General features: G+C 35.9%; 1 protein-coding gene across 5 annotated transcripts in view; it reads right to left on the bottom strand.

Annotated features, from left to right (window-relative positions):
• OTOGL (otogelin like) overlaps positions 1-14,551 on the bottom strand; it is a 172,905-nt gene that overhangs the window by 61,443 nt on the left and 96,911 nt on the right. For all 5 annotated transcript variants that reach the window (XR_011534854.1, XR_011534856.1, XM_070600665.1 and 2 more), the window contains 2 exons: positions 6,075-6,209; positions 1,177-1,326 (listed from right to left, as the gene is read on the bottom strand). Coding sequence is in view for 3 of the 5 variants with exons in the window: in XM_070600665.1 (XP_070456766.1) it covers positions 1,177-1,326; positions 6,075-6,209 (285 nt within the window). In the remaining 2 variants the exon portion in view is untranslated. The remainder of the gene's footprint in view (positions 1-1,176; positions 1,327-6,074; positions 6,210-14,551) is intronic.

The raw sequence follows: 14,551 nt of genomic DNA, 5'->3' as shown, positions 1-14,551 counted from the left end.
CACCTTCACCAAAGAAATGCAAGAAGCCAGCAAACACCTAGGAATAGATCTTTGGGCTTTATCTCACTTAGGGGAAAGAAAATGTCTTCAATATACAATTATATCTCAAATTTGCAATATATTAAAATCTTTTAAATGTGTATTTTTTCCATAGTTTTATGAGAACATGTTACTATCCCGATTTTTCCCTTACTTGAGACAGATTATATCCACAAGTCTCAATTTCAATTTCAGATAAACTGGATTTTTAAAATATATCAATGTTTTAAAAACAACTTTAAAATATTTAAGAAAATTTTAAACATTTAAAATAAACATATTTAATAATACTACAATATTTAATAGAAAAGAAGATTTAAAACAATTTAAAATACAAATTGCTGAAAATTGGAAACAATCCAGATCGAATCTTCAACCATGAATAGATAAAACAAACTGGTACATCCACACAACAAAATGCTACTCAGCAGGATAAAGGAACAAACTATTAATTCAGTCAACAATAAGGATGAATCTTAAATGTATTTTGCCAAGTCAAAGAAGCCAGACCCAAAAGGCTGTATATTGTAGGATTCCATTTATATTATATTTTGAAAAGGCAAAACTATAGGGATGGAAAATGGATCACTGGTTGCCAGGGGTTGGAAGGTAGAGTTAGGAGCTGACAATAAAGGGGCGACATGGGAGAAATTTGGGAGTTGACAGATCTGTTCTATATAGAACTGTGGTGGTAGACACACAACTCCATGCATTTGTCAAAATCCATAGAACTGTAGATCATAAGAATAAATTTTTTACATTGAAAAAAATAATTTTACTATAGGTAAACTTTAAAAAATATCCAAAATGTGGAGGAAAAGATGGAATGTAGATTGTAACAAATGAATCTAAGTGTATTATAAACATATCACATGACCACACTGAAGGGGGTGGGAAGAAGGAAGCTGACCCAAGTAACTTTGGAAAACTGGATACTGAAAAGTTAAAGTCAAAGAGAACTGAACACAACACTGTACCTGGTAGGTAAAGTTGTTCTACACTGGTGAATGAGTTAGTAATTCTGAAAATATAACCTAGTTCTTAAAGGAAAACATCAATCATTTTATTTCCATAAAACATCAAAAGGTAAATGTAATTTCATTTTTTGCATCTCATTTGGAGCTTAGGTTGACCTACCTTCCACTGTGGTCCAACTTTGATATGAATGGTTGTCTTTGTGTCCCAAAGAAGAGTGATATCTTCCCCTGGAAAGTACACTACTATGTAGTACCCTGCCTTCCAAAGCTGGTATGTAGGTTTATTTTCCAGAAAAAACCCTGATCGTTTCTTAAAAAACAACAACAAAATAAAGAAAAAAATGAATTCATCGTAAACATTAATTAAGTTAATAGCCACCAATAAATATCCACGTACTAGTATTTTTGCTTGTCCCTGTCTTTTATGAATTCTGTAGTAAAAGACAAAACAAATGCATAAAATAGGAAATATATAAAATAGGTAATGAGACACAAACTGGAGATGGGCTCAACACAGATAAAAGAGCAAAGAGGAAAAAGTGTTTCAATACGGAAAAGAGATAAACAGAGCGTGGACAGAGAGGACACAAAGGGTACATCTGCTGACTCAGAAATTCTATACTGATGATGAATAAATGATTTCTATGTAGGACGTTGCCTGCATAACTGAACAACAAAAGCACAAAGTGTGTGTGTGTGTGTTTGTGCATATATATATACAGACATACACACACATGCACACATATATACGTGGCGGGGAGGAATGAACTGCCATCAAAGGGACAAAGGACTTAGAAAGGCTTCCTCAAGGGGTGGATTATGAACTGATCTGTACAAGACCATACATCGGAAGGTATATGGGGCTGGAAAAGAGAATGGAGAAGAAATCACTCCAAACAAAAGGAATCACTTGAATAAACGCTTAAGGGGCAGGAAAGTCTAAGATTTGTTCAGGACTAAGGAGAGCACCAAAGGACGAGAGTATGGATTCCATGGCAAGCATAGTCTGAGATCCTTTGCAACCAAGACACCTGTATAGTCAAGGGCGGTTATTCCATGCAAAAAATATTCTCAATACTTTTGAATAGGAAAGTGACTGACCATGTTTGTAGATTAAAAGAAAATACTTTATGTGAAGAAAGTATAATAGTAGGGAGACTAGAGACGGAACCCATTGGGAAAATTTAGAGTCTCTTTAGCCTAAAATGAGAATGTACAATATTCTTTATGAGCAGGGGCTAGTCTCTACAAAAGATTACACTGAGTTTGACATTGAAATTAACTCATATAATAACTTCACAATTACACAGTTTTCAAAATTACATGGTTAAATCAAAGTAAGTAAAACAAATTTATCCAGAAGCAAAATAAAAATTGTGAAGAAAATATGAAATCGTTTGGTTATTTTTCTCCTCCAAGTAATAATAAAAGCATAGCTTGGAAACACTATATTGCAGTAGACATTTTTATAAAAGTACCATAGGGAAAATTAAATAAACTTAGTCATAGCCATGATAAGTTTTCGGTCTCCTAGAGCAAGGTCGTATTTATAAGTGCTCAGCATATTGTATATGACAGTATATATTGTGTATAACTGTATATGTTATTAACAGATGCTACCTGACCTCAGTTCCTTCTACTCCAAAGTGCCAAGCTGGAGGTATGGGGCAAGGCCCTGCGTGCCTGTGAGAGTCTGCACCCAACCTGGGAGTTTCCGTGTGCCTTAGTGAGCAAGGCACTAAATGATAAAGAAAAAGACATCACTACAGGTCAAGAGAGACTGCAAAACAAAGGAAAGAATTGTTTTCCTGTTTTGGACTAGGGGCCCCACATTTTCATTTTTCACTAGGTGCATGCATTGTGTAGCCTGTCCTGCCCCAAGTCACTCTCTGCCATAGAACCTATTTTTATTGTTTTGATTACATTTTTCAGTGCCTTTCTATTGCCGGACCTGACTTTGGCTTTGTTATCCATCTTTCCCCCATGTGAATGTTAGCTCCTTGAAAGATGTATTTTGTCAAGTTTATGGTGGCGTCCTCCGCTTCTAGACCAAGGCACGACTCATGTATTTTTAACACCTTCCTGCACTGGCCTGTTCACAGGTCTCACCTTCCAGCAACAATTAAGGCAAGTAAATGAAATATTTGTAGCTTCTAGCTCCTTTTAAATCCATGAAATATTCTTTCATGTATTTTTCTATTAAAGTTCCCTCAGATTGGTTGACTTACCACTAGAACACAACATGAATTTTGGATAAAGCATCTTATGATCAGATTTCCTTCAGGTTGGTTTTGCATCAATTATCCTGATGTAAAACATCTTTCCTATTTACCTGTAGAGGTAAAATCCTTCATTTTTGTTACACAGGGCAGTTTATGACAGGACAAATAATCCTTCTGGTCAAAAGGAGATACTGTTCTCTTTTTTCTCAGATTAGGAAGTAAGGATGCTTCTCCTTAGAAGAGTGAGGTATTATGAATTGCCCAATATAGACACCTCCAATTCGGATGAGAATCATAGCACTTTAAACAAACTCTAGTGATGTTAGAAAGAGAAGCTGTAACTGTGGAGAATTAAAGCATTTAAAGTACAGCTTAAATAAATTCACAAAATGTTTATATCTTACATATTTGATAAAATTAGAATTGCGCATTTATTAAGAAAAAAAGGTTTATTTTCTTTCCTTAAATGAGTAATCCATCTGCCATAAAATAAATGGTACTTATTTTCACTTTTCATGTTCAAAAACAAACACTAGCAGGGGATTTGTTAGGATCAAACTATTTTTACGACTTTTCTTCTTCCTTCATACATCATGACCTCCGTGAAGGAGATTCTTCAGCATCTGCTTACAGGTGAAAATTGAAGTTGAAAGTTACACACAGCTGTAATTACCACTTCAAAAATGTGTCCAACTGTTTTCATAAGAGCATTTACCATTTTCTCTTCAGTTTTTTCTTTTTTTTTGAATCACATCCCTATTCTTAGAGAGAACCTTCACCTCTAAAAGAATATCTTGCTGGTGGTTGTACTAAACTGCAGCAATTAGTTCAAAAGGATGTCAAGGTGACTGCAGAAACTCTGTTTTGCCCAAAACTTGATCGCTGCCTGGTTGGTCTCAATGTTTCTGAATGAAATAAAAGGTATGTTCTAGAGCACTGGTTCTCAAACGTTAGTGTGCAGAAGAATTTGGGGTACCACTAAAAATCTTGATTTTCATTCTCAACCTCAGCCATTCTAATTACTGAGGTGGGGCGAAGAATCAGCTCTTACAATAAATATTCCAGATTATTTTAATGGAGAAGTTTTTCACACCAAATTTTTAGAAACACTATTTTAAAATCTAAAAAAGAAAAAATAGCCACTTTTCAAAGGCCATATGTCAGATCATGTCACTTCTCATCTCCAAAATTTCTTACTTGTAAAATAAGTGCAAATATCTTACACCATTCAAGAGGCTCTGTGGTCTGGAATCAGCCTCCGTTCTACTGCCCTCGCCCCCACGCCCCCTGCCTTGAAGTCAGTCTGGACACTCCTCCCCGAATCTCGCTGCCACGCCCTCCCTCCACTATCCCCATACTCTTCAACCAAACTCAACCACCCGCAGTTCTCCAAACACGCCATTTTACCTTTCAGCTCCGTTCCTTTCAACACGATCCTCCCTCTGTATTAAATGCCTCTCTACTCTCTCTTTTCATCTGGCTAATACCTACTCATCCTTTAAGACTCAGTTCAAATCATTTAATCCAGAGCATGTCTTCTGAGCCTTCCAAAATAAGGAAGGTGAAGAAGAAGAGGACAGACTTTTCTTGAAATTCATTCTTTCATTTAACCCTCATAGGAACTAAAGAAGTCGATTCTGTAAACTTCCCAAATTGCCAGATGGGAAAGTTGCAGCTTGGAGAGGTTAAGCGCCTCGAGGGCCTGCCCAAAGTGACACAGCAAGAAGGTGACAGAACTGGGGTTCAAAGTCAGCATCGACTGCCTCCAAAGTCTGTGCTCTTCACAACTACCCCAAACATCCACGTTGGCTTAGGTCTTCTTCTCAGGGATTCCCATACCATCCTATACACACCCCTGCCATGGCACATCACACTGCACATCCTTATTTACTTGAATGTATTCCTCCCCTGAGTATAAGCTCCTTAAAGGCAAGCATAGTGTCTTTGCATTGTGTTAGTTCCAATAATTAACATAGATTTTAGTACACAGCAGACATTATGAATAAATGAATGAATGAAAGTTATTCATTGTTTCAAATTGGGCAGGCTCCAAAGATACAAGGATGAACAATGGAGACAGCGGTCCTAATGGTCCAAATTCTCACAGAAATGGAGAAGATAGACAGCCACATAGGTAATTTCGCTCAAGTGTGATTCACGCATAACAGGGCACTTGATGGCATGAAGGAGGAGCTCCCTGAGAGAGATGAGATGAGACCTATCACATAGGAATAAGTCAAATGGAAAGATTGATCCAAGTGGAAGCAATGGCATTCATGAAGAACCAGAGGTGAGAGAAAGAACACAGTGCATGTGAAGAACTGAGAAAAGCTCCAACTTCTGGCACATGGCCTAAAAGCAGAAAGTGATGAGAGGTGAGTTAAGTAGGCAATGGGATTGATGAGTCCTTGAAAGGGCAATGGGAAGTCATTTGAAGGTTTTGAAGCACTAGACTGACAGGAGGTTTGATTTTCATTTTAGAAAAATCACCTTGGCTGCAGTGTGGCAGGATGGATTAGAGAGGAGGAATGAATACTGGAAACCAGGAGTCTAGATTGGAGGATGCTGAAGTAATCCAGGTAATAGGTGAGGGTGGCTAGGGCCAAAATGGTGACCATGGCAATGAAGACAAGAGGAAAGAACTGGAATATGGAGCAGTGGAGTGTGAAAAAGAGATAAGTCAAGCTTGACTTACTGAAGCCACATAAAATGACAAAGAAAAAGAAATCTAAATCTTGTAATCATTTACAGAGAAAAGTACCCCAAATTGTTTCTATTTTATTTTCAGTATCCTTAGGACAAGTTAAAATGATCCTAAAATAAATAATTCACTAACCTGTTTGTAAGGAGTATCATTCAGGTAAATTTCAGTGTCTCCAACTGAAATCAAAACACTTTTAGAACAAACAATGTCATTATCAAAGCATTTCTTGTTCTGGGCAATGACAGATATATCTGAATCATCTGCACTCTGAAATGTCAAAAATATTTTATTAATACAAATGCATAGTATTTATTATTTTTAGTTATTTGTTATTAACAAATCTTAAAGAAGACTGGGATTTACAATGGATTGCATTGAAATTGAAATACAACTTACCTCTAAAACAAAATCATTTTGCTCTAATAATGTGAAGAATTTTATTAAAATATACCAAGATAGCTAATCTGTAAATACTTATCTCTAATATCTCTGCTAAAATTTTGTTATAACTAATCATTTTTCCCATTTCATTACTACAGCTCAAATTTATCAACCAGTTTTTTTTTCTAATAAATACCCAACAAAGACATGTCCCTCAGGGAAATTTTAAAATAATTATTTTCATTTCAGACATCTCTTGTTTTACTTTAAAGAGTTTTCTGGCTAAATAATTATTTGCCGATAAGTTAAAATTGAAATAGAGGGGCCACCCTGTGGCTGAGTGGTTAAGTTTGCACGCTCCACTTCGGTGGCCCAGGGTTTCGCTGGTTCGGATCCTGGGCGCAGACCTGGCACCGCTCTTCAGGTCATGTTGATGTGGCGTCCCACATGCCACAACCAGAAGTACTCACACCTAGGATATACAGCTATGTACCGGGGCGGGGCGGGGGGGGGCTTTGGGGAGAAGAAGAAGAAAAATAAAGATTGGCAACAGATGTTAGTGCAGGTGCCAATCTTTAAAAAAAAAATTGAAATAGATACAAAACTTTGGTACACATTAGCAAATAAAACAGTGCATATCATGTGAGGGCTTCCTTGGAACTTCATGTATGTCATCTCATGTAATTCTTATCATAATTTTTTGAATTAAGTAATACGTCCATTTTCAGATCAGGAAACAGAGGTTAAGGAGGATTAATTGATGTCCAAGAACACTTAGCTAAATAAGAGCAGAGACAGAGTTCAAAACCCTAGTTTTTTCGTATGCCATTTGTAGAGAAATTAGGAAGGGTCTAGCAATGGTTAAGGAGGAAAGTCAGTTGTAACTTATGTGGAATTCTTAGTTTCAGAGAATATCATTTAGCCGCACACACTCTACATCTAAGCCCCTCGCTTTCCTTTGACAACCCTCCACTCCACCCACCAAGAACACTCTCTAGAATCAGGGTTCTAATTTTGTGTCCAGTTTCATGATAAGTTTCTGTAGTTCTACATACCCTGGAAATTCATTGTGAAATGTTGCTTTTGAGTATCTGTAATTTTTCTAGGAAGAAAGTCCACGTTTTTGGTCAAATTTTGAAGCAGTTCTTATCCCTTCAGAAGTTAAAGCCACTGCTCTAGGAGCCCTTCCACTAACTTGGAGAAGATGAGAATTTTATCAGAAGGAAAATGACGTTTCTCTTTCAACTCAGTGTCCAATTTTCAAAGGCACACGTGTATTTCCTGAATCCTTTTCATTTTTAGGCATATGGACCAGTGTTTATCTTCATTGTGAGAAAATTCTTTAAATGTTTGGAAGTCATACAGGTCTTGATGGAAATTCTCCACACTTAGTTTTTCACATAACCAGTAATATGAACCCTAGCTCAATATATCTCTTGGCTTGGCCAAATTCTTCCCATCTTATTGGTAATTATTATAGCATAGTGCCTAGAGGGTAGGTTTTCGACGAATGATGTTGACAGAGTAATTAATGTGTCCCTCTGTGACCCATTTTTCCTTTCTTCATAGGAACTGAGAGCTTTTGCTTATTCTTAAACAATACTTTCACAAAGCATTGCCTAAATTTTGAAAAGGAGAATAATAAGGGTCATTAAGATGATTATGGCATTGTACTACTCAAAAAAAATAATGCTACATTTTTCTGCCTTTGCGAATGATTTTCAAAGAAGAAAAAAGTATAAAATTCAGGGTTTTGTTTTGCTCTTCCTCTCAGGGATAGTTATTTAGATTAAGAGAACTGAAAAGATGGCTTAAAGGCTTCTATTGCCATTACATTTCTATTACTATTAATTAAAGTGCCTCAGTGTTTGCTTTATTCTTTATATTAAATCAGAAATGCCAAGAAATATTCTATATTGTATGGCCTGCCTTATAATATCATTTTATGCTGACACTAACTTGAAACAATATCAATTCCTAAGAGTCATGTTTCTACAATTTCCATTTCTAATGTATTTTAAGTTAATATTGGGTTTGGAGATAATGCTACACAGTTGCTAAGCAACATGGTAAGCAATAATTACAAAGCTAGAGGGAAAAGGTCAGCATCAATGTGCCACACGGATTCCTCAAACCCTTTATTCTCAGGTACTGAAAACATTGATAGAGAATATTCTCCCAAGTAATTCTGAAACATAAAATGTCAGCACCTCTCAACGTGGTATATTATTTTACTCTACATGTTTCAGTCTAATAACCTGTCACAGCCCCAGCCCCTTTTAAGGGGAACTAGCCCACACAAAGTTCCTGCTGATACAGTAGCTGTGGGCGGTCATGTTTTATATCCTATAGCTGATTGGACCCAAAGCACCACATTCATTGATGGGCCAAGGAACTTGGAAAAAAGACAGCTCTAGCCAATTAAATCTCTCTCAAATTTGAACCAGAAAACAGCGATTTTAAAAAGAAAAGCTTTGTAGTAAGACCTGAGGACGAATAGACAGAGATAGATAGAAGGTAGAGTGGGGGCTGAAAAGGGGAGAGCAAGCTTAAGCTATGGAGGAAGCAGAATAATGACTGAACTGAAGCAAAGACAGAGAAGAAGTACACAAAGGAGAGTTACACAAGCAAGCCCGAGCAAGTAGAGAGAAGAGCAGCCACACGGAGGTTGTCCAGCTGCATGAACGACATCAGAGCATCCACGACTTCCTGCTACCCAGGAGGCGAAGCCACACCCCTCAGTCGTCACCTGTGTGAAGTGCACTGTCCTGGTCAGGCTTTTCCTCCCGATGTTATTGCCCTTAGGGTTTTCACGCAAATTACCACAGCACCCCCTACTGTTTGTTTCCTGAATAGCAAGCGCTTAACCAGAGTGCCAGAGAAGGAAAACCATCCTAAGGTGCTGGGTCACTAGGAAAGAAATCTGCTTGAAAAACGCTGATAAGGAAGCGAGTTATAATGAGGAGAAATACTCCAGGACCAGTGCCTCCCCCTCCCGTGAGACTTCCCTGTTTACTCTTTCTCTAATCAAAATCAGTTACATTCCCACCGCTGAGCTTTCGTTCCACCCAGTCTTCTAGCTTCCTGTATTAATGATTCCCCCAAATGTAAATCAATTGAGGGTAAAGCTAATGTCTTAATAAGTGTACCTTTGACAGCTCCTAGCATAGAGGCATGAAGTGTAGACTTAATTAATTAATTAATTAAAAATAGAAATATAGAGAAACAATTACTGGAAAACCTATGCCAAAGTGCTATTGAAATGTGTTAGATTTAAATACATAGGGTCTATTATCTAAGTATGCAGACTATTACACTGCAAAGTAAATACTGAACTTTACTATCTAAGTTTAGTAATGGAAATAAATCTTATAGATAAAAGATCACAATCATCTTGCTTAAAATTTCAAAGATAAAATATTTAAGAATTAACTTACATGGATAAAGTAGAAAATTATTTAAATACTAATTTCCTGAAAGGGCATTTAAAGAATTAATTCAGTAAACTCCAAGATTTTCATCTTCTTATTCAAATAGATTAAAAAAATACGCCAAAGTATTCTACAAAGTTTTATTCATTTAATTTTATTTTAAAAATTAAATAAAATTAACATAGGTTTCATTTCCATTTTAACTTTGGCAGTATTAATGTATCAGAACTGGAGGGTATTTTATCTGAGATTTTACCATATAATTTAATTTAATTTAATTTAAAACATTTCTAATTTTGCTGATATATAAATTTTAGAAAACTATAAAGAACTGATTTGAGTTGAAAATATCCACTGCTATATAGACAAGATATATTATACTAAATATCAATAAACGTCCAAGTCGCTGTCTTTCTGCCTCTGACTCCTTTGTCTTCAGCATGTTTGTGACATATACAATATAAGTGAAAACTGCATTGTTAGGGGAGGTCATGGAGAGGACATGACATCTGGTTGACCTGGAGGCTGGACCTGGACAATCAGAGACTCCCCACGCCCCACTCTGTCCTTGGAATGTATGTTCTGTCCACTATGCCCACAGCCAGAGCCATTTTCAAGGACTCAGCCTTGAAGAGATTGCGTTGGTGGGATGATCTGGATGGCATACATGACTGAACCCAGTTCAGGCCTCTAGATGAACTTTTAAGGTTCTGGCAGGTGAGTGTGGAGATCTACTCTCTTGTGGCTGCCCAAGACAAGCCTCCTATGTAAGCTCCCTGGCTCATTAAAACTGCCACCTACACATCTGGAGTGACCTGCTCTCTCTTCCATCTCCACTTGCCCGCCCCGTGCAGGGACCAGTTCAGATTTCATTTGGGAAGCTGTGGAGTTTGCAAGCCAACACGCACTCAGAAGACAAACCACATTAAGAATCTCATTTTTAGGGAACAAAGATGATTGGCTTAAAGACGGTTAATACATACAAACGATTCCTATTTGAAGAAAATTTTAAATTGGCTACCCATCTTCTGAATCTAAAACTTTCTGATAGTTTTAAAGTAGTTTTTCTTCTATGAAACTAAGCTGGAAAAAGAGATTTGGAGACAATCATAGTTGGTAAACAGGAAGTCAGTGAAGAACAACAAAATAATTTTTTAGGGAAAAAGGCTATCACCGATCACCTTTAGGATGGTCAAAGGAAGGAAAAGTAAGAGAAAGATAGTACATTTATCATCTTTTAAAAGAAATACTTATGTATCAATCTTAGAATGTTTTAGGGCCTCAATTTGTTCCTTAATTTTACTATTTCCTTTTTCATTTAATTATATTCCCTTAACATAATTTAATTTCTTATTTGACTAATTCCATCATCTCTTTCATAACTTCTAGAAAGTACAAAATATTTTTACTTTATGGGGAGTAACTTTTATTCAGAATGAAATCCTCATCTGATTTTTATATGCTAGCTCTTTTTTTCTCTTTTTTTAATATTTTGCTGAGGTGCCACAATATTGTATAATTTGCATTTTATTTTTATTTGACAGAGAAAGCTCTATTTCTATTAGGATCTTTATATTTGCCTGAATAGAGTGCAATGGATTTGTCTTGACTTCCTTTCCTCTCTGTTTTCATTTCCTATGGATAAACGAATAAATAAAACAGGATCTGTACCTTCAAGGTACTATGAGATCAGAAGCAAAAAGTTTTGTAGAGGACACAGGTGTGGAAACTCAGAACCTGTGAGCACTGGTGTTTTAAGATACTCTTGGGGAAAGGAGCCAGCAGAGGAAACTGAGGAATGGTCAGAGATGAAGGACCAGGAAAAGCAGTAGAATTACCTCAGAGAAAACCAGACAAGAACGACTTCAAGAAAAAAGAAAAACATTTAAAAGTTTAACTGGATTTTGCATTTAGGCCATCATTGACTTTGACAGCGGCATTTTTTATGAGTTTTGTGATTAGGTGATTAAGAACTCTCCCTTACCAGCCCAAAGTTCAAAGGAGGCAAGACCCACATCTATTTTGCTCATCATTGTGCCCCCACTTCTCAGTCTAGGACCTGACCCACAGAAATCACACAAGGAATATTAATGTGGAAGATGATGCATGGTCGGGGGATTTGAGAGCAATGAAATTAGAAGAGTTTCAGTGGCTTAAGGAAAGCATGAAACATCTGAAATATCACCTGAAGAGAATGTTGAAAAACCTAACCGAGAACAAACTATAAGAAGAAAGCTAGAAGTGTTTGGGGTTTGTCACAGATTAAAGAAGTAGAGTTTGGCTCTGAATCTGGGAGTTGGAATATTATACTTCCCATTTTTGCTGGACACATCCAGTGTTCTCTTTTTCTTTGAGTTTATAGCACAAGTTAAGGTACTGTTTGGTTTCTCATCTCTTTTTTCTCTTAAACAAGTCAATTCAGGAAATACAGTTATGATATTTGTCCTATATTTGCTTCAACACACTTAAAAAATAATGTGTTTTATAACTCCATCTGTGCATGTATTACTTTGATAACATTACAAAGGGCAAATGTTGAAGAAAAGGAAAAGATTGCTGAAAACATCCAAAAATAAAAGCGTATTCATTATAAAAAAACAATAATGTGTTATATTCCATGTGCTATTCATAGGAAAGGGTGAACAGCCTTGAAAATGAATAAAATATCAAAGAACCTGATTTTTAAAGTTTGGCGAGCATCAACAAACATATAGTAAGCACTTATTCTGTACCTAAAACTAGGTTACATTTAAACACCACAAGCCAGAGATGAAAGAGAAAAAGGACTTTAATATCTCTTCAAATGTGAAGGTCAAGTAACATTACACTTTTAACATAAAGGTGAGTACGTTTTAACTTTTAAAAGTCCAATTGACAAATAAAAGAGAAATTTTTATAAATTAGATTACTAGATCCTCCACAGGGCCCAAAGAAATAACAAGTTTCACCAGATGAAAATGTGTTACAAATCACAAAGATAAAGCCTGGAATCTGTACTCAGGACGAGGAGAAAAGAGAGCTGCTTGGCAAGGAAGAAAGAATTATATCTGCTAGTCACAGAACTGCTACCTGCCGCTGGGAAAGCAGAAGGAAATGATGGTGCTGGCAGCCATTCTATCCTTCTCAAAGAAACGCTGATTCTTCCAGAAAAAAAGAAAGCTCTGCCACGGGAAGCTGGGCAGATGGAGTAAGCAAAAAGATATATTACTGAAGAAAACTTGAAACAGAAAAAATCCAACCATTGAGAAATTTACTATCTGGCATGATAATATTCAAAATTTCAAGAAAATTAGGTTGCATTGGTTAATCACTAATTTATCTGTTGTATGAAAAAACTATCTGCTCCATGGCCAAATAAAATGTTTCTTGGCTTATCAAGCATATGTTGGTCAAACCATCGTAACTATTGGATCTGGTTCTGGTTTTACTAATTTTGGTAAAAATGTCCTTTACAATATAATACATAATTCATTAGTATAATTATAATTAATTATTAATAGTAAGTTTTCTTTTGCTTAATTACCAAATTAAATTCAGTAAAAGCTAAGTTCTGACGTCCCTCGTTTGTAAGCACATGTTCTTTTTTAAAGAACATTATTATTATTTTTTTAAAAAAAGAGCACTTCTGCTTTGGCAGAAAAAAAGGCACATATAATTCTAGAACTTGAAATTCAGACTTTTAATATTCTTCATACCTTAATCTTACTATATGAACCCTAATGATAAATCTTAATCCAGGTGTTAAATCAGTGATCCAAATTTCATTGCTTACTAAAAGCCTGAAAGAATATTTCCCATGATGTGTCTTCTCACACATAGGCAGGCATATCTTATTAAAATCTGAAATTGAACATGATGTATTCATTTTAACAGAAGGATGTAGTGGCAAATTAAAGTCATGATAGGAAATCAGGTTTATAAAGCCAAAAAGCCAAATTAATGGTTCTTGCCTACTAAATGGAATGGTCCTGTTACATTGCAGCACTAATTAAAAAAAAGACTGTTACAATAGTTCAGCATCAAACACAAGAATATACTTTCATTCTGCCAGGAATCAGAGTTGAGGCAAATATTCTATCAACATACTTTCTGAACACTCATCACTTAAAAATACAGTGCTAAGGTGAAACCATCATTATTTGCAAATGACATGTTTTTATATATAGAAAATCCTAATTAATCCACCAAAAAACTGTTAGAAATAATAAATGAATATGGTAAAGTTCCAGGATACAAAATCAACATACAAAAATCAGTTGCATTTCTATACACTAAAAACATAGTACCAGAAAGAGAAATTAAGAATACAAACCCATTACAATTGCAACAAAAAGAATGAAAACCCTAGGAACAAACTTAACCAAAGTCAAAGATCTGTACACTGAAAACTATAAAACATTGTTGAAAGAAGTAGAAGAAGACACAAAGAGATGGAAAGATCATCTGCGTTCTTGGATTGGAAGCATTAACATAGTTATAATGTCCATACTTCCTAAGGCAATCTACAGATTCAGTGCAGTCCGTATCAAAGTTCTAACAACACTTCTCACAGAAATAAAACAAAGAATCCTAAAATTTATGTGGAAAAACAAGACCCTGAATAGCCAAAGGGATCCTGAGAAAAAAGACCAAAGTTGGAGGTATCACACTCCTTAATTTCAAAATGTACTACAAAACTATAGTAACCAAAACAGCATGGTACTGGCACAAAAACACACACACAGATCAATGGAATAGAATCAACAGCCCGGAAATAAACCCACACATCTACAGACAGCTAATTTTCGAAAAGGAAGC

The sequence above is a fragment of the Equus przewalskii genome, chromosome 29 (assembly GCF_037783145.1).
Source record: "Equus przewalskii isolate Varuska chromosome 29, EquPr2, whole genome shotgun sequence".
NCBI lineage: Eukaryota > Metazoa > Chordata > Mammalia > Perissodactyla > Equidae > Equus > Equus przewalskii.
Note: the sequence above shows the minus strand (reverse complement) of the source record. Positions and strands in the feature narration are given on the sequence as shown.